This window comes from Bos grunniens, chromosome 10, assembly GCF_055505025.1.
Source record: "Bos grunniens cultivar Pamir isolate PY7600 chromosome 10, Bosgru_T2T1.0, whole genome shotgun sequence".
Classification (NCBI taxonomy): Eukaryota; Metazoa; Chordata; class Mammalia; order Artiodactyla; family Bovidae; genus Bos; species Bos grunniens.
Window position 1 is genome coordinate 82,468,727 of NC_141174.1, and position 27,060 is coordinate 82,495,786.

The 27,060-nt window shown below is 41.1% G+C and overlaps 1 protein-coding gene across 12 annotated transcripts in view; it reads right to left on the reverse strand.

The window, feature by feature from the left end:
- The window catches only part of NEO1 (neogenin 1), a 238,134-nt gene extending 217,951 nt beyond the window's left edge, over window positions 1-20,183 (reverse strand). For 8 of the 12 annotated variants that reach the window (XM_086322611.1, XM_086322617.1, XM_086322614.1 and 5 more), the window contains exon 1: window positions 19,037-19,492. In XM_086322611.1, the coding sequence (XP_086178737.1) occupies window positions 19,037-19,163 (127 nt within the window). In that variant the 5' untranslated portion in view covers window positions 19,164-19,492. Of the gene's footprint in view, window positions 1-19,036; window positions 19,497-19,832 lie in introns of those variants that run through there. The other 4 variants (XM_086322618.1, XM_086322616.1, XM_086322612.1 and 1 more) reach the window with 2 other exon arrangements.
- Between the last annotated feature and the right edge of the window lie 6,877 nt (window positions 20,184-27,060).

Below are 27,060 nucleotides of genomic sequence, written 5' to 3' on the forward strand. Positions count from 1 at the left end.
CAGATAGAAGCTCAGAGATGTAGAAAGAAAGAGTAACTGATAAATAAAAACAACATGAGTAAATCTAAACCAGTAATGACATAAAAGAATAATGTCTTGTGGATATCAAATATAAACATAACTAAAATATGTAACAATGGCAACGTAAAAATTAAAAGAAAAGGAAAAATAGGTGTTCTAAAGGCCTTGCGCTGCTGCTGCTGCAGCAGTCGTGTCCGACTCTGTGCGACCCCAGAGACAGCAGCCCACCAGGCTCCCCCGTCCCTGGGATTCTCCAGGCAAGAACACTGGAGTGGGCTGCCATTTCCTTCTCCAATGCATGAAAGTGAAAAGTTAAAGGGAAGTCGCTCAGTCGTGTCCGACTCTTAGTGATCCCATGGACTGCAGCCTACCAGGCTCCTCCGTCCATGGGATTTTCCAGGCAAGAGTACTGGAGTGGGGTGCCATCGCCTTCTCTGAAAGGCCTTGTATTACCCAATAAATGGTAAAAATAATGAGTCAAGGGTATATTTAAGAAGCACAAGATGAAGAGTAAAAGAATATGCAACTGGTAAACTAAAAGAAAAAACTGCAACCAAAAAGAAGCAAGGAAAAAAAAGAGAAAAGAGAACACAGAACAGGTAAAGAAAAAATAAATAAAATGGGAGATTTAAAGCCAAGTATATCAGCCATTACATTACATGTAGATAGACAAAGAGCCCTAGAAAAAAGGCAAAAACTGTCAGTGTAAATAAAAAAGAAAACCTAACAATTTACTACATATAAAACATAAATATAAGACTACAAAACAGGCTGAAAATAAAAGGGTGAAAATTTTTCAACACTAATCAAAAGACAGCTGATACTACTATATTAATATCAGAAAAAGTAGACTTTAATCACCAGAAAGATAACAATCTAAATCTGTATGTATATAATAACACAGTCTCAAAACCATAAAGCAAAAATTAACACACCAAACAAAGAGAAATAAAGCATCATAGAGAAAAGAGAAAGAGCAAATATACCTATCTGGAATTCCAGAAAGAGTTAACAGAGTATAGGTAGTAAAGTAACAGAAGAAATTTTCCTACCTTGAAAAAGATAAACATGTTCAGAACAACAATAAAAACTACACACATTTTAAGTTAAATGAGTTCAACCATACATGAAAGAATAGGGAATACTTTAAACAGAACAAGCCCTTCTACCTGCCGTTCCATATAAGCACGCAACATGAGATGCGAACTTGTTCTCCTACTTTAGCACAGCTCCAGTGTGCCACTCTTAGTATGAATATCTCATTACACTTTTAATTATAGAGTTTAAAAAATGGTTTCGAACAAGGCAAATCTTCCTCTTTATTTAGTGATCAACAACAAAAAAATTTTGTTTCAATGCTAAGAAGAGAAGCTATCTAAGCCCAACTTATTGAGAGATGAAATATCAGCCTCCAAAGTAGGGTTCCCCTGGAGAAGGAAATGGCAACCCACTCCAGTATTCTTGCCTAAAGAATCCCATGGACAGAGGAGCCTGCCAGGCTACAATCTATGGCGTCACAAGAGTCAGACACGACTGAGTGACTAAGCACAATGTAGGGCTTCGTAAGGAATGTTAAATGGGAAAATAATAATATGCAGTCTTCGTATTACCGGCTGAATTTAAATCTAATGCCTAACCAAAATGCAACTCCATGTACCTACTTTCTAAAAAGGAAAAAAAAATTAATGAATAAACTTCCATCTAATCATATTCTGGTGAAATTTCTAAATCTCAAAGTTCACACACACACACAATTCTACAAGTATACAGAGGTTTTTAAAAAAGATGAGGGTATGAAGGTACCTAGTAGACATTACTATTATATAGAATATTGAACTGGAGCGGCCAAGGGGCTGTCCAGTGAATTCTGAAGAAAAAGACTGTAACATGAGAACTTTATATCAAAGGAAAAATATTATGCATATGCAGAGGCAAATTTAAAACACTCTTAAAGTGGAACTACGTATCGAGTCATTACCGCATTATCTGATATTTGTACCCACAAATTTTAATGGCTGATAGATAAGACTGATTCTGAAACTGCAAAATCTCTTACATAAATACACCTACTCTGAAGTACACTATTCCACAAAGCTTCCACAATTTTTTTAAAAAATAAGGATCTCTTCAGTTCAGTTCAGTCACTCAGGCGTGTCCAACTCTTTGCGACCCCATGGACTGCAGCACACCAGGCTTCCCTCTCCATCACCAACTCCCAGAGTTTACTCAAATTCATGTCCATTAAGTCGGTGATGCCATCCAACCATCTCATCCTCTGTCATCCCCTTCTCCTCCAGCCTTCAATCCTTCCCAGCATCAGGGTCTTTTCAAATGAGTCAGTTCTCTGCATCAGGTAGCCAAAGTATTAGAGTTTCACTTCAGCATAAGTCCTGCCAAAGAATATTCAGGACGGATTTCCTTTAGAATGGACTGGTTGGATCTCCTTGCAGTGCAAGGAACTCTCAAGAGTCTTCAACACAACAGTTCAAAAGCATCAAATCTTTGATGCTCAGCTTTCTTTATAGTCCAACTCTCACATCAATACATGACTACTGGAAAAACCATAACTTTGACTAGATGAACTTTGTTGGCAAACTAATGCGTTTTTTTTTTTTTTTTTTTTTAATATGCTGTCTAGGTTAGTCATAACTTTTCTTCCAAGGAGCAAAAGTCTTTTAATTTCATGCCAGCAGTCACCATCTGCAGTCATTTTGGAGCTCAAAAAATAAAGTCTGTCACTGTTTCCACTGTCTCCCCAATTATTTGCCATGAAGTGATGGGACCAGATGCCATGATCTTCGTTTTCTGAATATTGAGTTTTAAGCCAACTTTTCCACTCTCATCTTTCACTTTCATCAAGAGGCTCTTTAGTTCTTCACTTTCTGCCATAAGGGTGATGTCATCTGCATATCTGAGGTTATCAATATTTCTCCTGGCAATCTTGATTCCAGCTTGTGCTTCATCCAGCCCAGCACTTCTCATGATGTATTCTGCATATAAGTTAAATAAGCAGGGTGACAATATACAGCCTTGACGTACTCCTTTCCTGATTTGGAACCAGTCTGTTGTTCCATGTCTAGTTCTAACTGTTGCTTCTTGACCTGCATACAGATTTCTTGGGAGGCAGATAAGGTGGTCTGGTATACCCATCTCTTTCAGAATTTTCCAGTTTGTTGTGATCCACACAGTCAAAAGCTTTGGCATAGTGAATAAAGCAGAAGTAGATGTTTTTCTGGAACTCTCTTGGTTTTTCAATGATCCAACAGATGTTGACAATTTGATCTCTGGTTCCTCCGCCATTTCTAAATCCAGCTTGAACATCTGGAAGTTCATGGTTCATGTACTGTTGAAACCTGGCTTGGAGAATTTTGAGCATTACTTTGCTAGCGTGTGAGATGAGTGCAATTGTGCAGTAGCTTGAGCATTCTTTGGCATTGCCTTTCTTTGGGATTGGAATGAAAACTGACCTTTTCTGGTCCTGTGGCCACTGATGAGTGTTCCAAGTTTGCTGGCATATTTAGTGCAGCACTTTCACAGCATCATCTTTTAGAATTTGAAACAGCTCAACTGGAATTCCATCACCTCCACTAGCTTTGTTCACAGTCATGCTTCCTAAGGCCCACTTGACTTCACATTCCAGGATGTCTGGCTCTACATGAGTGATCACACCATTGTGATTATCTGGGTCATGAAGATCTTTTTTGTATAGTTCTTCTGTTTATTCTTGCCACATCTTCTTAATATCTTCTGCTTCTGTTAGGTCCATTCCACTTCGGTCCTTTATTGTGCCCATCTTTGCATAATATGCTCCCTTGTTATTTCTAATTTTCTTCAAGAGATCTCTAGTCTTTCCTAATCTATTGCTTTCCTCTATTTCTTTGTACTGATCACTAAGGAAGGCTTTCTTATCTCTCCTTGCTATTCTTTGGAACTCTGCATTCAAATGGGTGTATTTTTCCTTTTCTCCTTTGACTTTCGCTTCTCTTCTTTTCACAGCTATTTGTAAGGCCTCCTCAGACAACCAATGTGCCTTTTTGCATTTCTTTTTCTTGGGGATGTTCTTGATCACTGCCTCCTGTACAATGTCATGAACCTCCATTCATAGTTCTTCAGGCAGTCTGTCTATCAGATCTAATCCCTTGAATCTATTTGTCACTTCCACTGTATAATCATAAGAGATTTGATTTACATCATACCTGAATGGTCTATTGGTATTCCCTCTTTCTTCAATTTAAGTCTTAATTTGGCAGTAAGGAGTCCATGATCTGAGCCAGTCAGCTCCTGGTCTTGTTTTTGCTGACTGTATAGAGCTTCTCTATCTTTGGCTGCAAAGAATATAATCAATCTGATTTCAGTACTGACCATCTGGTGATGTCCATGTGTAGAGTCTTGTCTTGTGTTGTTGGAAGAGGGTGTTTGCTATGACCAGTGCGTTCTCTTGACAAAACTCTTAGTCTTTGCCCTGCTTCATTCTGTACTCCAAGGCCCAATTTGCCTATTACTCCATGTATTTCTTGACTTCCTACTTTTGCACTCCAATCCCCTACAATGTATAAAAAGACATCTTTTTTGGGAGTTAGTTCTAGAAGGCCTGTAGGTCTTCAAAGAACCATTCAACTTCAGCTTCTTCAGCATTACTGATCAGGACACAGACTTGGATTACTGTGATATTGAATGGTTTGCCTTGGAAACAAACAGAGATCATTCTGTTGTTTTTGAGATTGCATCTAAGTACTGCCTTTCAGACTCTTTTGTTGTCTATCATGGCTATTCCATCTCTTCTAAGGGATTCTTGCCCACAGTAGTAGATTAATCATGGTCATCTGAGTTAAATTCACCCACACCAGTCCATTTTAGTTCACTGATTCCTAAAATGTCAATGTGCATTCTTGCCATCTCCTGTTTGACCACTTCCCATTTGCCTTGATTCATGGACCTAACATTCCAGATTCCTATGCAATATTGCTCTTTTACAACATCAAACTTTACTTCCATCACCAGTCACATCCACAACTGGGTGTTGTTTTTGCTTTGGTTCCGTCTCTTCATTCTTTCTGGAGTTATTTCTCCACTGATCTCCAGTAGCATATTGGGAACCTACTGACCTGGGGAGTTCATCTTTCAGTGTCCTATCTTTTTGCCTTTACATACTGTTCATGGGGTTCTCAAGGCAAGAATACTGAAGTGGTTTGCCATTCCCTTCTCCAGTGGACCATGTTTTGTCAGAACTCTCTACCATGACCCATCCGTCTTGGGTGGCCCTACACTGCCTGGCTCATAGTTTCACTGAGTGAGACGAGGCTGTGGTCCATGTGATCAGACCGGTTAGTTTTCTGTGATTGTGATTTTCATTCTGTCTGCCCTCTGATGGAGATGGATAAGAGGCTTATGAAAGCTTCCTTATGGGAAAGACTGACTGAGGGGGAACTGGGTCTTGTTCTGATGGGCATGGCTACGCTCAGTAAATCTTTAATCCAACTTTTTGTTGATGGGTGGGGCTGTGTTCCCACCCTGTTATTTGACCTGAGGCCAAACTATGGTGGAGTTAATGAAGATAACCGCACTGGAGTGACTTTGAGGAGATACCCCAAGTCGAAGGGCAAAGGAGAAGCCCCAGCAAAACGGTAGGAGGGGCAAAATCGTGAAATCACATTTAGAATCAAACCCCATACCTGCCAGAGATGCTCAGAGGGCTCAAACAAACCTTGGGTCCACCAGAACCCAGAGACCCCACAGAGACTGAGACAGAACTGTGTTTGAGTGTCTTCTGTGGGGTACGGGTCAGCAGGGGACTGCTGCAAGGGCAAGAGCTCTGGGCGCAGTAGACCTAGGTATGGCATAAGCCCCCTGGGAGGAGGTTGCCATTAACCCCACACAGAGCCACCAGAACTTACACAGGACTGGGGAAACAGACTCTTGGAGGCACAAACAAAACTTTGTGTGCACCAGGACCCAGGATAAAGGAGCAGTGACCCCACAAGAGACTGATCCAGACTTGCCCGTGAGTGTCCAGGAGTCCCTGGTGGAGGCAAGGGCCTGCTGCAGGGCTGGGGGCACTGAGCGCAGCAATCCATGCTTGGACCTTTCGAAGGAGGTCCAACTCATTATGTTCATTAACTCCACCACAGTTTGGCCTCAGGTCAAATAGCAGGGAGGGAACACAACCCCACCCATCAACAGGATCTCTTCATAAAGTAGCAAAAATTTAATTCCTTAGTACTTCCCAATACACATCATCCTGAAGCTTATTTCTGGAGTTTTGAATAAAATCCAGAGAAATCAAATGTTTCAGAAAAGATACTCACAATGCCTAGCAGATTTTAGGTAACAAATACGTCATGATAAGGTCAATTTTCAGGCATTAAAAACTGGAACAAGCACTACCTCCAGCTTCCTTTCTAGCATCAGAATCTTTAAAAGATTATCTGGCCTATGATTTCATCATCTAATAATCACCCCTCCGTTTCATAACAAATGATAAACTTCAGAGTAACAAAAGTGAGCTTTTTCAAGAAACAGTTTACTGATCAAGAACATTCTGCCTCAATTCATACTGCTCTTCCTTATACTCTCCTTGCCAGAAGAGCCTGCCCATATAAAAAGCTTACTCATGCCTTCAAAACCAGCTCAAGTCTTACCTCCTCCAAGAAACTTATTAACCAGATACTCCAAATGAAACAAATTCTTATCCTTCCCTACATAAATTCACTCATTTAACAATCTAGTAATACATAGTCATCAGATAATATAAACCAAATTATATGTATCTTTAGCTAGCCTCTCCAATTCAGTTTATAAAAATAATAAAAAACAAGAGTTTATGTTTAATGAGTAATTAAGATAAACCAGGTTCTGTTCTAAGCATGAACACACAACTCATTTACTGCCTACCTCAGTTCAGTAGAGTGGTAAGTTATTACATGTTATTTATAGTAAAGAATTGCTCAGAATTCTTTGTAAGCCTCCCCTCTCCCTGCCTAGCACTCTAACCTAGGGCCACGACATGCACGTAGAGGTAAGGGAAAATAACAAAGATGACTTTATCACTATCCCATTTATTCACACAAATGTTTCTAAATAAGACATCCAGGAGCTAAATGAATTTTATCATTTTGCATAGCTCTGATTCTAGGTACTTACCTTGTTCTGCAGACACAGCACTACTTCCTTCCTTTGGACACCCAATGAAGGCTATACTTTGACGTCTTTGCCCTAGGTTTTCTTCTTCCTTCCTCAAGGAAATGATTTAGTTTCTGTAGCTCAGTGGGTAAAGAACCTGCCTGCAATGCAGAAGACCCAGGTTTGATCCATGAGTCAGGAAGATCCCCTGGAGAAGGAAATGGCAGCCCACTCCAGTATTCTTGCCTAGAGAATCCCATGGACAGAGGAGCCTGGCAGGCTACGGTACGTGAGGTCGCAAGAGTTTGACACCACTTAGCAACTAAACCACCACCACCATGGCTTGAAGTATCACCTCTATTAGACAATTCTTGAACCTACATTTCTAGCCAGACCTCCCAATTCTGTAATACCTTTACAGAGACGTTATGCTGGCATCTCCGTCTCAGGGTATTCAAAAATGGAAATCAGATCCTGTCCCTTGTCTTTCCTGTTGCATCCTTAATCCATTTTCCACTTTAAACCACCTTGGTATCTTGAGACAAACCAGCCTTCAAATATTTGATTAATTGAACTTATTCTAAACTAAAAGTAGTCATCCTGTCTTAAAAGAGGTAATATCATTTTCAACTCCTATTTTTCACTCAAATCAATGATTAAGATTTTTTCCCTTCAAAATAGAACTGTTTGAAAGTTTTGAATACACATCAAGCAAATAGCAGTGGCTAGCAGAAGCCAGGTAAGCAGACTGACTCAACTACTCTGTATGCTTCTCATTTTGTGAAAAACCACAAGTAGCCATGGGAGTTTTGACAGTAGTTTTAAATTGTTCCTATTCTTAAGTATATTATCTAATTTATATTTATAAGTGAACCATCAATTTGAGAAAGGATAGGTGGCTCAGAGGTTAAAGCATCTGCCTGCAATGCGGGAGACCTGGGTTTGATCCCTGAGTTGGGAAGATCCCCTGGAGAAGGAAATGGCAACCCACTCCAGTATTCTTGCCTGGAGAATCCCATGGATGGAGGAGCCTGGTGGGCTACAGTCCATGGGGTCACAAAGAGTTGGACACGACTGAGCGACTTTAACTAACTAAAGGAATATGAGCAAAAGTCAGACAATTCTCAGAAATAATATAAACCATTAATAAAAATCTGAAAGATGCTCAACTCCATTAATCATTTTAAACTATAAAATTTAAAGAAATATACTTTATTCATCTATCAGACTGACACAGCCTGAGGTCTGAAAATATTATTTTGGCAAGTGCGTGGATAAACAGGCTGTTGATAGAGAAAAATCAGCGTTTTGAAAAACTTGGAAATAACTAGCAAAAATTTTAACACACGCAGTTTTATCCTACAATTCCAACATTTACAAACTTGTTCTATAGTATATTCAGACATGTGCACAAAGACATTTGTTAAAGTGGGTTCCCTGCATATGACTGCAATAAATAATTTGAGAACATTAAATGGAATTGGTTAAATAAATTATGATATATCTATAAAATACCATGTGACTATCAAAATAGCTGTGATAAATTATATGTACTCACAATGGAAAGATGTCCCAAAACAAGCTGGAAAACAGAATGCACAGCACAATCCCACTTGTATATGTATATATTATATATTTTAAAGATTTATTGTATACATAAAACAGAAAGTCCATAACTATTAAAAGTGATTATCTCTGGGGAGTGGGTTGAAATGTATGATCTCACTGTATGTTACATATTGTTTGAAATTTTTAAAATATTTTTTATTTTCTTAAAATCAAATCAACAATTAATGTCACTCCCCAAATTTAAATTCATATGAATATTTGAGCCACCAGGGTTTAAAATGTTGCTAATAGAGAAATTCTACGGCTTGAGGGGCAGGGACCAGCAGAGAAGGAACCCTGCCCTGTCACCTCACCTCCCTGTCTATTCACATTTCCTTTTCTCCCACCTCCAGAGCCGACCTGGACTCATGCTAATACTCTGAAATGAGATGGGACTCCAGAGATTTCTGAGGGAAGATATTTCTTCCCAGACAGTGACTGTATCTATAGAACGAGGGGCAAAAGAAATGGCCAAGGGCAGGAAATATCCATTAGCAGTGATGGAAAGGAAAAGAAACTCCTCAATCTGGCTGAGACAACCGCTTCTGTTTAAAAGAAGATCTTTGTGTTCTTATACTTATTTTACATCTTCTTCGTTACAAAGGTGACCAATTGCTGTTGTTAAAGGTCGTTTCCAAAATAAGTCTTCCAACCAGTTCTGATCAACCATGGACTCAGAAATCAGATAACATAGTTTGTTAGAACTACATGTGAATTAAAGATAAACAGGCTCTAAACAAAGACTTCAGGGACTCTGAGAAACTTATTTACTTTGATATATAGATTTTGATTATTTCTTTTATCCTCTAGTCTTCAGCTGTGTTTTGGAAGTGAGGGTTCAAGACAGTTGACTTCTGTGTAGTTGGGGTGTTATTAATAAAGGGGGTTTCCCTTGAGGCTCAGCTGGTAAACAATCCACCTGCAGTACGGGAGACCTGGGTTCAATCCCTGGGTTGGGAAGATCTCCTGGAGAAGGGAAAGGCTACCCATTCCAGTATTCTGGCCTAGAGTCAGACACGACTGAGCGACTTTCACTTTCACTTCACTAATCACCACAATACACACAATCTCCTGGATATACAACACTGTGTAACTTTGAAACAACTAACAACATCCTTCAAACCAAAAGCTTTCAAGAATTAACCAAAAAGATCCTCAAATTTTAGTTTTTACATGAAAAGTCATGCTACAAATAAAAAATTATGAATAAAACTTGTAATTTGTTATTGTATTCCCTGAATTTGTATAAGATAGTGTTATCATCTTAATTAGACCTTAACATAAAGATGTATCTTGGTAATTTTTTTACTCACTCACTTTGCAGCTGAAAAACAAATATTCTGTATTCAGCTTCCATGCGGTTATCATTTTAAAAATTCACTCTGCTTAGGGCTCCTCTGTAAGCTTTATTGGCTATTACTGACCAGTAATAAATAAATCCTGAAAACCTGTACGATCAATCTCCGGATTTCCCGAAGACATGGAAGTAGCTGTACCCCTAGATGGTTCCGTTATTAGCATTCTCATGTATTCAAACATTCCAGTAATCATTTCACCCAGAGGACATGAAAAATAACTCCCTTTGAGAGTTCTAGTCTACTGACTTGTTAAAACTAAGTTGGGACTACTCTAAACACACAGAACCAAAACTATGAGAAAAGCAGTAGTATTATTTTGATTAATAGTAACACAATAATTCCAGAATTTGTTTTTCCACCTACAGCAGTAATTATACCTTCTCTCTCCAAATTAAGTTATTATCTCTGCTATTAGACCAAGGTTTCCTAAGGACAGAAAACATGTCCAATGAATCTTAGTAACTCTACAGTGCATGGCTTTGGCATAATTATACCTCCAAGATAACATGTTTGCAACTAGTCAAAACTACCTCGATTTTTAGTTTTGGCTATACAACAACTATCCAACTGACTACAAAATTAAATTGAAAAATTCCTGCCATAAAACGAGTTTAAAGGAAGTTATTTTTTAATGTCATTTGCAACAACAGGTGGAGAAGGCAATGGCAACCCGCTCCAGTACTCTTGCCTGGAAAATCCCATGGACGGAGGAGCCTGGTAGGCTGCAGTCCATGGGGTCGCTGAGTCAGACATGACTGAGCGACTTCACTTTCACTTTTCACTTTCATGCATTGGAGAAGGAAATGGCAGCCCACTTCAGTGTTCTTGCCTGGAGAACCCCAGGGACGGCGGAGCCTGATGGGCTGCCGTCTATGGGCTCGCACAGAGTCGGTACGACTGAAGCGACTTAGCAGCAGCAACAACATGAATGGACCTAGAGATTATCATACTAAGTGTAGTCAATCAGAAAGACAAATAGCATATACGTCACTTACATGCAGAATTTAAATATGACACAAATGAAACTATTTACAAAACAGAAACAGACTGACAGACATAGAAAACAAACTATGGTTGTTATCAAAGGGGTAAGGGGATGGGGAAGGATAAATTAGGAGTTGGGGATTAACAAGCTACTATACATAGGAAATGGCAACCCACTCCAGTATTCTTGCCCGGAGAATCCCGTGGACAGAGGAGTCTGGTGGGCTGCTGTCCATAGGGTCGCACAGAGTCGGACATGACTGAAGCGACTTAGCACGCATGCACTGGAGAAGGAAATGGCAACCGATTCCAGTATTCTTGCCTAGAGAATCCCAGGGACGAGAATCCCAGGGACGTCTATGGGGTCACACAGAGTCGGGCACGACTGAAGTGACTTATCATATCATACATGAAATGGATGAACAGGTCCTACTCTATAGCACAGGGATTTGTATTCAATATCCTATAATAAACTATAATGGAAAAGAATATGAAAAAGTATATATATATAAATGAATCACTTTTTAATAACAGCATTGTAAATCAACTATACTTCAATAAAATGTTTTTTTCAAAAAAAGAGGTTGTTTCTCATGATTCTTTTTAATAGGAAAAGCAAAGACACAATGTGCATCTCCAACTGTCCAACTGGTAACTCCTTAAAAAGAACCCAAGTACTGATTTTAGTGAAATAAGACATAAAAACCACTACCTCTCTCTCTCCCCTTTCTTTACAAAAGCAAGTCAAAGGGAGAATCAAAATCTGCTCCTTTCAGCTACATCAGTAACCTTGCCAGTTTAGTTTACATCCCTTATAAGCCTAAAATTATCTAATATTTCAAGTAATACTGCAACTTAAAACATGTTACAATTGCTTAACATTGAAACTTTATTTCTTGAAATCAGCCCTAAAGTTATCTTTACACACATGAAGTAAAATCATATATGACCATTAACAGGCAACTTAAAAGATTCTCCCAATCATATCCAACTTCACATTAGGGGGAAAAAAAGATGTACAGTAACTTGGGCTTTCAAGAATGACAAAAGGTAATTCTTGAATCAAAGAACAGAACTGATCAGTGCTCAAACACATGAACAGAATAGAAATCATTTAGCTGAGGTAAACCTACCACTTAGTTTTATAGACTTCAGAGTTATAGAAACTTGGAGATAGAAGTGACCTTTGAAATTACTTATTAATTAAGTAATTAATTAATCTCTTCAGTTTTGAGTCGAAACAGAGAAGCTATGGGACCTGCATTTTAAAATATTGGCCTTAAGTTCACAATTAAAGATGAAAATGTCTTGAAGAATCATAAAAGTACAGGTCAATGATATTATTCTTAATGATCTCATTACTCTTTCAAAAGTAATGGAACCCTGATTCCCACATACACACAAAAATTACCTTTTCACCAATAATCCCATATGAGGGAATCCAAAATATAGAGAGAAAGACTGTATGTTCATTACAGCATTTTCTATTAGAGCAAAATATTGAAAACAACATCAACATCCATAAAAGGAGAATAATCATTAGCAGCACTATGCAGTATACTAAAGATCAGTATACTGATCAGTCTTTGGACCTGTAAAGAACTGGATCTGAATGCCAACTTTTCCACATGACAGCTGTGAGTCCTATGACAATTCACTTAATATTTCAGACTCAGTTACCTCAACTATAGAATGGGGAGATATTACAATCTTCCTCACCGGGTTGTATACTGGATTTAACACATGTATTAGAGCACGGCACAGCACTTATAGCTCAGTGAGTACTCAATAAATAGTACTTTTATTGGCCACTATTAATATTGAACTGATTCACTGGAATATTATACAGACATTTTAAATATTATAGGAAAATCTGTAGGTAGTGGCATGAAAAGATTGCCAACACACTGTTAACCAAAAACAAATTGAAAAACAGTAAGTAGCATGTACTGGAGTGGGCAATGGCACCCCACTCCAGTACTCTTGCCTGGAAAATCCCATGGACAGAGGGGCCTGGTGGGCTGCAGTCCATGGGGTCGCTAGGAGTCGGACACGACTGAGCGACTTCACTTTCACTTTTCACTTTCATGCATTGGAGAAGGAAATGGCAACCCACTCCAGTGTTCTTGCCTGGAGAATCCCAGGGACGGGGGAGCTTGGTGGGCTGCCGTCTATAGGGTCGCACAGAGTTGGACACGACTGAAGTGACTCAGCAGCAGCAGCAGCAGCATGATCTTGCTTATGTGTAAAAAATAAAACCATACACATATATAAATACAGAAGGAAAAGTATTAGAAGTGGTTATTTATGGGTTACAAAAAGGAATTTGTTGGTGGAAGATTTACTTTAGGTACTTTTTCTTTTCCTTCAAACAAACATGTATTTAAGCATTTTTAAAATTTTTAATTGATTTAAAGATAGTGTGGCAACAAAGAAAAATGGCATAATGTACATAAAAGGTTGTACATATACCACTATTACAACATAAAAATTATGTGCCATATAGACAGTGACTAGAAAGAAAAATACCAAAATTATACCAGGGGGTCTATATGAAATGTTTTGTCTCTATTTCCAAAAATTTTCAGTCAAAAAACTCATTTGATTCTGAACAAATCCCAAAATTGGGGCTATATTTTAATATCATGTTTCACTGCTTGTGTCCCATGATAAAAGTCAATTTTGAAAAAGTCATAAACATAAGATTTTTTTCTCACCTCATTAGCTCTCTGATCGATAAGATCTTAACTATAGTCATTTCCCCTGACTACTTTCTTATTGTTGATGTAATTTTACCCAGAAGTCAAAACACCACCAATTGCCTGGTAAACATCTCCCAATCACACACAAGTCAGTAAAAAAAAAAATGAAGGGTCTGGCAAGAAAGACTACTAAATAGATAAACAGAGCTTCCACATAATGAGATTAATATTATCCCTATATTTTATATTAGCAAGAAGTAATAAAGAAACCAACAATTATCAATGCTGGAAAAAAACTACACTTTCAAAAAATTTAATAGAATTATACTACGTTTTTAAGTTCATAAAAAGCATTAAAACCATTCTTTCTACACAGACACTGTACTTAGCAGTTTATCGGCAATTTTATCAAGACACCGTATTCTTCTGACAACTCAGATAAGCAAGGTATTATTCTTGCCTGCCTATAGCCCCCAACAGATGAGTCATGTTCAAATTCTCAGCCTCTATATGGTAAGTCTTTTTTCACCATTCACATATTAATTTTCATATGGTTTACTAAAAGCAGTCACATTTCTAATCTCCTTTGAGCACTCACCCTGCAAATCTACAAACCCTCTTATCCTTCATTCTATTATGCAGGCAAAGCAGGGCATTAGCTTCTGTTTACAGATCAATTAGTATGATCACTGATCTTTCCAAAGATGAGTAAACTACTAAACACTAAAACTGCAGCATATCCAGAAAAAGATGACCAAACTCACAAAAGGTGAAAAACTAAGTAATATGAAGAGTGGCTGAAGGAATTAGGATGATTAATTTAGAAAGAAGAAAGAGAAAGCAACACATACCCACACACAAAATTTTTGTCATCAGACATATGAAGGACCATCAAAGAAAGGAATCAGATTTGTGCTATAAGGCCCAGGAGTTAAAAATAAAAGAGATTCAGTATTCAATAAATAAACAATTAATGGTAATCAATTCTGTGCCAGATGCTTGTTTTATACCAGGTAAGAAAATCCAAACCCTCAAGAGGTTCAGACTAGTAGAGAAGATAAGAAATAAGTAACACTACATGAAAAGGACTCAAAGAGCTATGGGGACACAGAAAGTGACTCTAAGTCTCTTTGGGGGTACAGGAGAGTAGAGAAAAATTCACTGAACAAATGAGTATGAGTTTCAAAAGTAGATAAGATGGGAAGTGGCATTACCAGGAAGAAAGAACAGCATGAACAAAGGCCTGGAGACCTGAAGTTAACCTGGAGAGGTGGACCACCAGGTACACGTTAGAAGAAATGAGGCTTTAAACTGGGAGTGCGGGAGCCTGTGGTAAAAGTCACAAATGCCTCACCATTTCCATGCCAAGAAGTTTATACTTTAACATGCAAGCTATGGAACACTACTATGAGATTATAAGTAGCAGAGTGGCATGCTCAGAAAACCATATAAGAAAGCTCATTTGGGCAGGACGACAGATTTCTAGAGGCTAACTGTGGAGATAAAGAGATTAATTACAGAGCCACTGTTGTTACTCTCGGTGAGGTGGTGATGATTCAAGAAATATTTAGGAGGTAAAAATCAAGAACTATTGGCTATAGTTGGGGTTGCTTCCCAGGGGCACAGTGGTAAAGAATCCGCCTGCCAATGCAAGAGACACAGGAGACTAGTGTTCAGTCCCTGGGTTGGGAAGATCCCCTGTAGGAGGAAATGGCAACCCATTCCAGCAACCCATCTTGCCTGGAGAATTCCATAGACAGAGGAGCCTGGCAGGCCACAGTCCATGGGCTGGCAAAGAGTCAGATACGACTGAGAACGCACACACAGACTGGCTAGGGGAAAGAGGGAGCGGCAAGAGTCCAGGGTGACTTCTAAATCTCAACTTCGTTGAGTAATGAACAGTGATGTCCAAGGCAGGTAACAAAGGAAGACAAGTCCATGTAATCAATCAATCAGTGTAAGAGTCCCAGACCAGAAATTGGGTTGTTACTGTCTGGGGAGAGGGGATGAGAGAAGAGGAGCAAAGATAAGTTTACCTTTGGTCTTGTGTAACGTACGGTACCTCTTCAGTGAAGCTAGAGAGTGATACATGAAGAGGGGACCAGGAGAGTCATTAGCTTAAATCAGCAACTGAAGACAAGTAAAATGTACAGAATAAGATCGAACTTAGACACCAATATGTAATGAGAAGATGAAAGAAAAACCTGAAAACAAACGAAGAACTGATTACAGGAGTACCAGATGAATCAAGAGATAGGGTGACACCGAAAAAATGGCAACAGAAGAGAAAAAAATTCAAGAAGGGTGGGGAGGGTGAAAATTAAAGTTAAATGTACTGCATAAAACAAAGTTTATGCTCTGTTAGTTTAAATAACTAACAGAAGTTATTTGAAACGGCAACAGACTACCTTGTGAGGTAATGAATCACATCACCAAATTAATGACTCAGGCTGACAGTCACCTACGCAGGACGTTAACAAGAGGAGTCTTTCCTTAAATGAGAAGTATAGCTACATGGTCTCTATAGTACACCTCTGAAGTCTAGGTCAAGGCTAGCCTCAGCATCATTATGACATTTTATCAAATATTCTTCTGCAATTTGATCAGAAAATTGAATATTTGATTATTTTAATAAAAGCTTAAAAAAAACAATTTCTACGTTTCATGTAACTCAGAAGTAATCAATACTGGATTAAAACTTCTCACTAATTCTGCTCTTGGGATACAAAAAGTTGCCACTGAAAGTGCAGACAGCTGATCGAGTCTCTTGAAACTGGAACTTCAGATTTCAAATGAGCTCTCACGTTGTTTTCCGACCAGTCTCCATCCTGGCACCCTAATTCCACCTGTGCACCATTCCTCATTACTCTAATCAGAGAAGACGCGCACTGCACAGGCAGCTCTGTCCTGTCCTCTTTCTCTTGGTCCCTGCACATCTTTTCAGTAATCTGCTTCTCCTTCCTTCCCGAAGACCGTGTACCGAATCACTTCCAACCCTCTTCCACTGCTGACCATTTTCTCTCCCCAGTCCTCCCCTCTTTCCTCTACCACCTCTTGTCTACCCAATGTTGGAAAAACACCCCATTTATCCTGCAGCCCCACACTCTATTGTTCTTTTACTATCAAGTATCTCCATATCCCACCACCTATTTGCTATAGTCCCCTACAGAAAGGTGTCTGAGTCTACCCCTTAACGGAAATAAAAAATTTGAGCCACTGACAAAAGACATGATTTACTGAAACAGCTTGTTCAGTCACTGCTGACTCCCTTTTCAATTCCCTTAATGTCTTTGCAGCCTGCGACTGAACTGACCAACCCTTCCTAGCTGCAGTTACTCCTTTTCCTTTTGCAGTGATGCTGGATGGATTGTGGAAAGCATTCTGCAGAGAATCAGAAGATTCACGCTTTAGACCCAACTATCCCACTAATTATCTGTGCATCTCCCCACCTCTGCTCCTACTCAGATCTCACTGCTGACATCCAGTCTAGGTTAGGTCCCTGCAGTCTAAGCTTTCTCAAAACCTAGTCTTCTCAGTAGTGCTTATCAGAACAACTTAATTACTATATAATTAGTATTTAAATGGCTGTCTTTCCTACACAGGACTGCAAACCCCATGAAGGCAAAGTGCACGTTTCAGTCATACTTCTCACCTCTTAACAGCACAAAATAAAAGTCCATCAAATGAATTAATGGTGAAATAGTTGCCATGACTTCCTAAGAGACTTCTTGTTTTTATTAATCTAAAATTACTAGCACTTTACTTACAAAATTACTGACAAAATTTTAAACAGAAACTCCACCAATTACCTACCACAAACATGATGAACTATATATAAAATTTTACATGTAAAATTAAATAAGTCTTCTATGATAGCTATATTTTTCTTGCTTATCCACAAGAATAGAAAGGCGTGGATCAGGTACTTACATTTCAGGACCAACATGTGTATTCCAGGTTGAATGTACAAGTGTAAGCTTGGTACTAAAAACCTATTGTTTATGTAGCTGATTTGATAGTACTTTGGGTTTAAAACTTTTTAACACTGGTGAAACCTATGTGCTACATATACTCTGAGGAAATCAAAAAAGAAAGCTTTTATCAGGCAAGTTACATTGCAGTGTGATTTTAAATATAAACCAGGGAAAAATAATAGTTTAGTTGAATAGAAGCTGCCACTGTGCCTGATAAAATGACTTTCAAATATAAAAATTTCAGATCTCATGCAACTAGGTGAAAGTTGTCGTTTTATGATACACCGCCTTGGTCAAACAATTGAAACAGATTACATGCATGCTAATTTGCCCTTCTGGTGAGTGTGTCCCGCTCCTCAATTATACAGTAAGGTCCTTACGGGCAGGTTTGGCGTTTTGTTCATTGGTCCCCTTAAATAAATAGGAATGCAGGTGATTTCAATAATCTATGATCTACAAAGCCTGAAAATAGCTTTTGTGGATAAATATATTTAAATATTGCCACTTGAAAACAACGTGCAAGTACTTAACATCCGATACTTAGACAATTCCCTAGGTTAACAGCCCGATAACAGGCTATAAATATTGTTGTAATCCCCAGGAAAGACGAGGTATTTTCATAACGGAAACACTAACAGATATAATCACTTGGAGCTGTTCTCCAAGGCGCTCTCATCGTTAAGTCAACACCACCAGTTACGGAGGGTCAGTCGTGTCCCTCGGACACCCTCGCTCTTCCGCTGCCTCGGGGCTACAAATCCCGCACGAGGAGTCCCTGGAGATCAACCAGCGCTTCCCTGGGACTTCAGCTGGGAAATCCCTGGCCAGGGAATGCAGAGTTCAGGCCCCCCCTTTCCTGAAATTAATGAATTGGCCATACGATTGTTTATTTAATGAGGTGTGTAGTGGCCTCTACTGGTGCTTGTGTGAGCACAAGAATGTCCCACTCTTACAAGTGGGATGAGCCTTGGGGGAGGGGAGGGAGGCGAGGGGTGAACCTGCCTCCGGGTACAAAGCGCACAACTAGACCCAGGAGCCCCCGATGCGCCCCCACCGCCGCCTCTCTCCTGGCGGCGCCCCAGCCTGCCCACTTCACTCTCCACCCTGCGCGATCCCCTTTCTCCTCCGCAACCCAAGACGAGACAGAGAAGTTCCTGCACGTTTCCTCCCGGATCCTAAACAAAAACACCGCAGCCGCCGCCGGTGCCGGTACCGCGCCCCCGCCCCCACCCCGAGCCTCCCGGGTCGGCGCCCCGCGGCCGCCGCTTACCTGAGGACTGCGGCGGGGAGCCGCTCCTGGCGGCCGCGACGCCTGGCGCCCGGCGCCCGAGCAGCAGCAGGCAGCAGAGCCAGAAGGAAGTGCTGAGGAGTCGCCAGGCTCCCGGCTCCGCCGCCATCTCTTCCCGGCAAGCGGCAGCGGCGGCGGCAGCACCGCGGAGCCCTCGCCTCCTTCCCTCCCGCGCGCCTCAGCCGGTCCCTCGCTGCAGGCTTGGCTCCCGCGGCGGCCGCCGCCGCTGCTCCAGCCCGACCCGGCCCGGCCCGCGCGGCCCCTCTCGCGGGAGGGGAGACTCGGGGGCGCCTCCCTCCTGCAGGGAGGCGGAGAGGGGAGGAGAGCGGAGAGGGGGGAGTCAGTACATTCCGGGGCTGGGGGGCGGGGGGGCTGGGTCCGTCTCTAGGTTCCAGGCGCCGCCACCCGCCGCCGACTCCGGCTCCACACACACCAGCGCGAGGGGGCGGAGACCGCGGGCTGCAGGGGTGGGGGGCGGGGGACCCCGGGCGCGCACCCCCGCGCACGCGCAAGCGCGCGTCTCCCTCGCCCGTACCCTCTCGGCTCCGCGCGCGGCCCGCCCCCGCTGCAATCCCGGCTGCCGCCTCACGGCCGCGGCAACGGACCCATTCCCCTCCCCCTTCTCCCCGGAGCCGCGGACGGGCGCGGGGAGCGCGCGCCGAGAGCTGCTGCTGGCGTCAGGGAAACCCCGGAGAAGCGGATCCTCCTCCTCCTCCTCCTCTTGGCCTCCTCGCACCCGGGAGAAACACACCCCTTCTCTCCTCGCCGCCCGCCTCACCTCCCCAGACGCCTCTGGCTGCGGAGACCAGAGGATGAGAGGCGCTCCGAGCCCGGGCTTGTCCGGGAGGCCGGAGCGGGTGCGCACCTCTTTCAGCCTGGGCCCGGGGCCTCTATATAGGGCCTCAGAGGAAACCAAATGGCCTGCGGGAGGAAACCTGGGTGCGCAGAGGGTCGGCGCGGGGATTTATGTGCCAGCCAAAAACAATAGCGATCCCGCCCGGCTCTTGCTGGGACCTGGCGCGGCTCCCGTGGGAGGGGGCCCACCGCGCCGCCGCTGACCTCCAGCTTCCCGGCCGGGCCGCCCTCGCCGCGAGCTTCCCCGGGACAGTGCCAGGTCCGCGGGGCCCGCGCCCCCACCCGCGGCTCTCGGTCGGGGTCCAGGGAAGCGGAGCGCAAACAAAGGTGCCGGTGTCCGCTCCACCAGCCGGTGCGGGGGCCTGGGCGGAACCCCATGACCCGCTTTGGGCCGATCCGCGGGCTGTAACTGAGACCTTTTACCTCTGCGTTTGCGGGCCACCTCGCGTTTTCGTACCAGGAAATCACATCTCTTCGCTGGTGAACCGGGAGCTGGAGGTTGTGATTGTAAACCACTTAGTAATCGTGAGGTAGAACCAGGCCACCCAAACTTAGGAGAAAGCAGTTTGTCCTTACACGGCTGCTGAGAATACCGAAAATCGTACAGGTTGCACCCATGGAAAATATCTTGAGAAAAAACCATGTTGTGTGGTTATGCACTTGGAGAGTCATGTTTGATTGTTAATATGAGTTAACAATTATTCTGTATACTGTATACTCAGTAATCAAAATGTGTTGCTTTCCACAAGTAGATGGCTAGTTCTCTGACTTCCGTAGCCCTCTGTGCCATCTCGTAATTACTTTCTTCAGTTATTTACTTTTATTCTGAAGTGACAGAAAGCAGTGTAAGGTTTGTGGTAACATTGGGAGGGATAAGCTCAGAATCCTCGTAAAACCTCTCAAATCATCAAAACAGTGGAATCAGAAACCCTTCGAAACAATTGACTCTTAAAAGAGCAAACACAGGCTTATTGTTTTCCACTAGGGAAACAATCTAAATATCTTTTTGTTTTGGTTAGACTTGTTAACCAGCAAAAATATTTCCTAAATACTCCTGATTGACCTGTTAAATTAGAAATACATTACTTCCCAATTACTTCCCAACTATTTGCTTAATTAACCTTTAATAATCACATCATGATTCAGTTTTCTGAGATAATTAATGAGAAAGCTCTTTGGAAACTATAAATTGCCTGGCAAATGTTAATATTCACATTATTTCTAAGTCTGGGAAATTTTCGTTGTAAGTATAAAATGCGTGATGTGGGTTCTAAAACGAAATTTGCATTTATCTCCCAAGTTCGAAAAATATATGATTTGTAACTAATCAGATTGATTTTCATGTCTGACCTTTGTGAACTGTCTAGTTAATTGATCAGTCCACTGTGTGTATCGGGGTTAAATCAAAACTTTAAAGCACTTTGTGTAAAATAGGGTGACTGAATTGTGTATTGCTGGCATGTGCTTAAATCACAGTTTTAACAAAACCCACTCTAATTACTAATAAATGGAGCCCCAGATTAAAAGTTACAAATTTTGTAACTATTCAAGAGTAAGATTGTAAAGTAAGCCAGACACACTTGAATTCAGATCCTTCACCTTGTTTCAGTGTAAATGACTTTGTAGAGGTTCCCTTTAAAAATCATCACTTGGGGTAATTAATCTCTCTCTTCTTTAGTAAGGCATCTCAGCAAAGATTTTCTTAGGCATCTTATCATTTTCATTCTCCGAACAAGATTTTCAACTAATATCTCAATCCGCATTTAAACAACTAGTCATCATATTTTATGTAGTTTAAACTATATTAACCTATGAAGTGATATTAAACCATTCATGAAATTAACACTTTTTTTTTCATCTAAGTAAAGTTAGAACGTGAGGCCCATGTTCAAGGAATAGTGCACAAAGACTTTTACAGCAAAGAAAACAGACTGGCCATTGTGTTAGTATAAGTTATCAAAGTACAGGCCAAAAATAATTAGAGAAAATATTCTTGTGAAATTTAAGTGTACGTCGATAGAAAAATTAAATGAAAAATTAATAAAGCCTATGAATATAAAACTTAATAAGAATCTTATTCTCTATAGGATTACTTTTCAACTTTAGAGAGGCAATATAGTTCAGTGTTTAATTGTTGGCAGTAATTAGGTGCTGCAGCTGATTTCCTGGCTGAAAACCAGTATCCAAGGTAGGAAAGAAAGCTAGCTCCCTGACAAGTAGGTCCCAGTATAGAACATGTCCTAGTCACAGCACTTTTTAACTAGGAGTTACCCATCTCTTAAGAACATGGTTTTTCTTCTGCGTAGATGTTGACATTTTTACATTTCCACTTTACACTCCACTAGGTAAGAATTTCTATTTCTTCCTTTCTGTTCCAAAAGCCACCTGTTCTAGGGAACCATCTCTGATTAAACCCAGTTCAGAAGAATATGTGCTCCTTAAGGACAAAGCCTTCATAGTATTAATTTTGCTTCTTACACATTTCTTTAATCACATATCTTTAGTTCAACGACAGACTATGAATTCAACAACTATTATTGAGGACCTCTTATTTGCCAGATGTGCTGGAATAATAAAATTATTGGTCCTTTCATTTTAATGTCTACAATGCCTATGTCTCAGGTCCTTCCAGGTGTTAGGAGAATGCAATGGTGAGCCAGATAGACAAGGTTCCCAGCCTAGCAGGAAAGATAAACAATTACAACAAAGAAGTGTGAAGAGTGTTATGGTAAGGAAAGATAAGAGGTGTGGGAAAACATAGTAAGTGCATCTAATCTGACTAAATTGTGTGTGGGGGCGGGGGAGGAGAAGGGAGGAGGGATGAAGAATTAGAGGAGCACCAGGAGTCTCTAAACTGAGGCGAATATAGAAGAAGGAGGGTAGGACTTGACTCCCCGTGCAGTGGGAATTGACATCAGATTTGCATTTTAGAAAGATTACTCAGGCTGCTTCATGGAGTGCAGGTTAAAAAGAGATAAGACCAAGAAAACCAGTTCAGATTTTTGTTAACAGTAGTCTGGGAAGGAAATACCAGTGGCCTGGAGTAAAGCAGAGGGAATTAAGAGAAGCAACAGATAAGAGAGAGATTTAAGAGACAGAAACCACAAGGGTGTGTGGGGGAGAGGAGACATGGATGACAGATTTCAGCTTGGGCCACTGAATGAAGGTGGTGACATTCACTGAGAAGGGATCAAGGAAGAGGAGTAATGGGAGACAGTGTGAGTTTAACTTTGGACAAGTTTAAAGTGTCTATGTGACATTTGGATAGAAACAGCGAACTGTTTGTTATTTACCTCTAGAGTTTCACAGGGAGACCTGGGCCACAGAGAGGTGGCCATATATATCCAAGTGTAAGGTGCTTCTGAATACAAGGTGAGGCCCCATTTTCCCAATTAAAATCCATCCACTTAATAAAATTGTGGTCAACTTGAATGTATAAATTTTTAGAGACATAGGTGAAATAATAAGAATCTGCTTATAATGCTCAGTGTATTAATTGAATTATACTTATTTTAAATTACGTATTAAAGTAAAATGTAAAATGTAATTTTTAAAATAAAACATTTTATTTCTATAAAATATAATTTTAAAAATAATTTTATTGAAACTCCTGATACAGATTTACGACCACCAAGGTCACATTTTGAATCTCTGATATCGCTTTAAAAAAAAATACTTTTTTTTCAGGTGCAGGCAGATTTTTAAAAATTATTTATTCATTCAGTTTTTTTGGCTGCGCTGGGTCTTCATTGCTTTGCTTGGGCTTTCTCTAGTTGCAGCTATTGAGGGCTACTCTTCGTTGCAGTGCACGGGCTTCTCGTTGTGGGGACTTTTCTTCTGGCAGGACATGGGTGCTAGGGTGCCTGGGCTTCAGTAGTTGCAGCACACAGGCTCAGTCGCCGCAGCTCCCAGGCTCTAGAGCACAGGCTCAGTAGTTGTGGTGCATCAGCTTAGTTGCTCGTGGCATGTGGAATCTTCCCGGACCAGGGATGGAACCCATGTCCCCTGCATTGGCAGGCAGATTCTTATCCACTGTGCCAGGGAAGTCCCTCTGACATAGTTTTAAAAGACACTCATCTCCCCTTCCATCTAAGTTTTTGACCCTATAGATGATACTGTCACTGGGGATTTTATTCCAGACCACTATATCTAATCACATTATGTCATTCGTTCTGTAATCATATTCACTAGCATATCCTCTTCTATATCATCTTTCAAAGACTTGTTTACAAGGACATCCAATATTTGCAAACATGAAGGAATTTTTTAGAAATAATTTCTAAATCTGTGTTAAATTTCCTTGTTTCCTTTCTTACCAATTGCGTCAGGTGGCTTCTAGATGAACATTGAATGAGATCATTGTGTACTAATGAGTATTCCCCCAAAGAGCATTTTGTTGTTCAAGGACATTTTAAGGGTCAGAATGAATATAAAGTGACTCCCTCTTTTCTGAGAGATTATTGTATGCTGAAAGAGGGAGGGTGTTTGTCTTGTACTCAGGCATATATGGTAATGCCAAGAAAGCACTTCAATTGTCCCAGGAAAGTTGAGGACTGAAAGGAAGGTTGAGGACTAGATGAAAAGCCAAGGAACACCAGGATGTTTAAAGCATAGAACAGAAAGAGGAACTTGTAAAGAAACAAGCAGACTTGTGAAAGAAAACTAGAGGCATATGGTACCACAGAAGCCAAGGAAAGAAAGTGTTTCAGGACTATAGGAGTGATCAGTACTGTCCTGTTCTCCTGAAAGGTCAGGTAAGGTAAGACCTGAAAAACATCCGTTGAATCTGGTGATAAGGTAGTCATTACAACCTTAGTAAGTGCATTTATAGCAGAGAGTAAGGCCACCTGAGGGCTAAGGCTTGTCACTGAGTCTGAACAACTTTTTCAAGGAAGAAGAAGGAAGAAAGAGTTGGGAAGTCTCGAATGGACTTTGTTGAGAGGGGAGTGGACTTAAATGCTGATAAGAGAAGCAAATATAGAGGGACGTGTTGAAGATTCAAGAGAGAAAGGGGATAATTGATAGCTGTAGAAACAGCGTAGTAGATAATTTGGCAGCTGTAATTCAGTAAAGCCCATGATTATCTGACCTCAGTCGTCTCAGGCAACTGGCAACAGGCGAAAAGGACTTGACAGAACAGAGTTACACCCTGGCCTTGTGGTTTCCAGGCAGCTTTCAGCTGTATTTGAGCATGTTCCATTCTTGTGACACCTTAATGAAGACTGAAAGTAAGAGGCAGTATTCTGACATTTGCTGCCCAGCAGTCCTCTAAAATTTTATCCTCAAAGACACATGAATGGGTCCCAACAGACAGCACTCACGAAACAAGGCAGTCCAGCTTTTCAGTAAGAATGACAGAATCTTGCTTTTTGATTGCAAGTAACAAAAACCTAAAACAAAATACTATCATAAGCAGAAAGAAATTTTAATGGAAGAACCCTGGAATCTTAGAACAAAGATGAAACCTGACCTCAGGAATAGAACCAGAGGCTAGAACACCTTAAAGAATTCAGAAAACCCTCTTTTGGAAAATGTCTTGTCTCTGTACGTTTCTCTGAGTCTGCCTCAGCTTCACTCTTGTTGCAGAATGGCTTTCTGTGTGTCTTGGTCCATATCACAGAAAATGCCCACTCCTATCAGCTTCCTAGTTACTCTGTTTCCTTGTGATTCTGTCAGTCCCAGTTGCAAATTTCCCAGTGAAAGGACTGATTGCCAGCCTCGATTTAGATGCCCACTGCAAACCATCCAGGGAATAATATGACAGCTCCCACTGTAACCAAATAAATAAAGGAGGAATGTGCAATTCATAGAGAAGAGGTGCCAAACAATTCAATAGGCATTGCGGCTGTGTTCTGTTTGTTATTGTATCTCAATTGTCCGGCCTGGTACCTGGTGTTTAATAATCATTTGTCTAAGGAATACATATTTGATGTGGATACAAAGATTTTTAAATTATGGGAGGGAATTTAGATATAAGTCAAGGGTTTTGCCTGGATGGGAAGAGCCAGAAAAGGAGGCAAAGATGTGTGTGTGTATTAATCAGTCATATCTGACTCTTTGTGACCCCATGGACTGAAGCCCACCAGGCTCCTCTGTCCATGGAATTCACAGGCAGGAATACTGGAGTGGGTTGCCATGCCCTTCTCCAGTGGATCTTCCCGACCCAGGGATCGAACCTGGGTCTTCTGCAGTGCAGGCAGATCCTTTACCATCTGAAACACCAAGGCTGATGGGTATAGGCAAATAGGATTGTGAGAGGATACATTGTGAGATGCTACCCTAGAGCATCTTGATATTCTGCATGATGTAGGCAACATGGCCATCAGTACAAGAAAAGAGGGGATGTGGTAGGGTATTTAAGGAGGGTAGTAAAGGTTTGCATCACAGAAGGGCTTGTGGGAAAGAACTATAGATGGATTCAGCTGAAATTAGTAATGATACATTGGTAATTCTTCTCCATCAGGCAATGCATGGTAGGAAGAGAGATGGTAGATAGTTCCCCTGACCTAGAGTTTCTAGATGTAGGTGAAGAAGTAAAAGGACAAGGAACTGAGGCACTCAAGGATTCTGAAAAGTTAATTTATTGAGGTGATAAATCATTTAGTCTATATAGGGAAGGAAATAAATCCAGAATGGACAGAATGACTAAGATAAAACGATAGTGTCAAAGAATTGGAGCACTCAGGAAAACCAAGGAGTAAAGGTGCCATGTGTGAGTAAGGGGTCAGGAGCACAAAAGAGAAGACTATGTATTCAAGACTAGAAGTTCACTGTTTCAGTAGAGTTAAGGAAACCATAAAACTTTTAGGTAGTAGTCTTCAGTGCTTTCCCTTGTGTGGACTACTTGTGTGTTTTGGAAATGTTGGGAGTTCCCCTCTTACTGCTCTGAACTCAACTCTATCTGGTTTCCCACCACTGAGCTTTCATATCTCATATAACCCACACACACACACACACACACACACACACACCCCAAGCTGCTTTGCACAAAGGATTTGAAGTGACAAAAAATAAAAGAGATTACCAGAGGTGGTGATGTAATTAGATAACAGAAGTAAGCAGTGACTCAGGCAGAGATTATCAGGCTCCTTATTCCAAGTTATAACGCCTCCCCCAGCACATATACAGACAGTTCTCCAACCCTAGGAAGC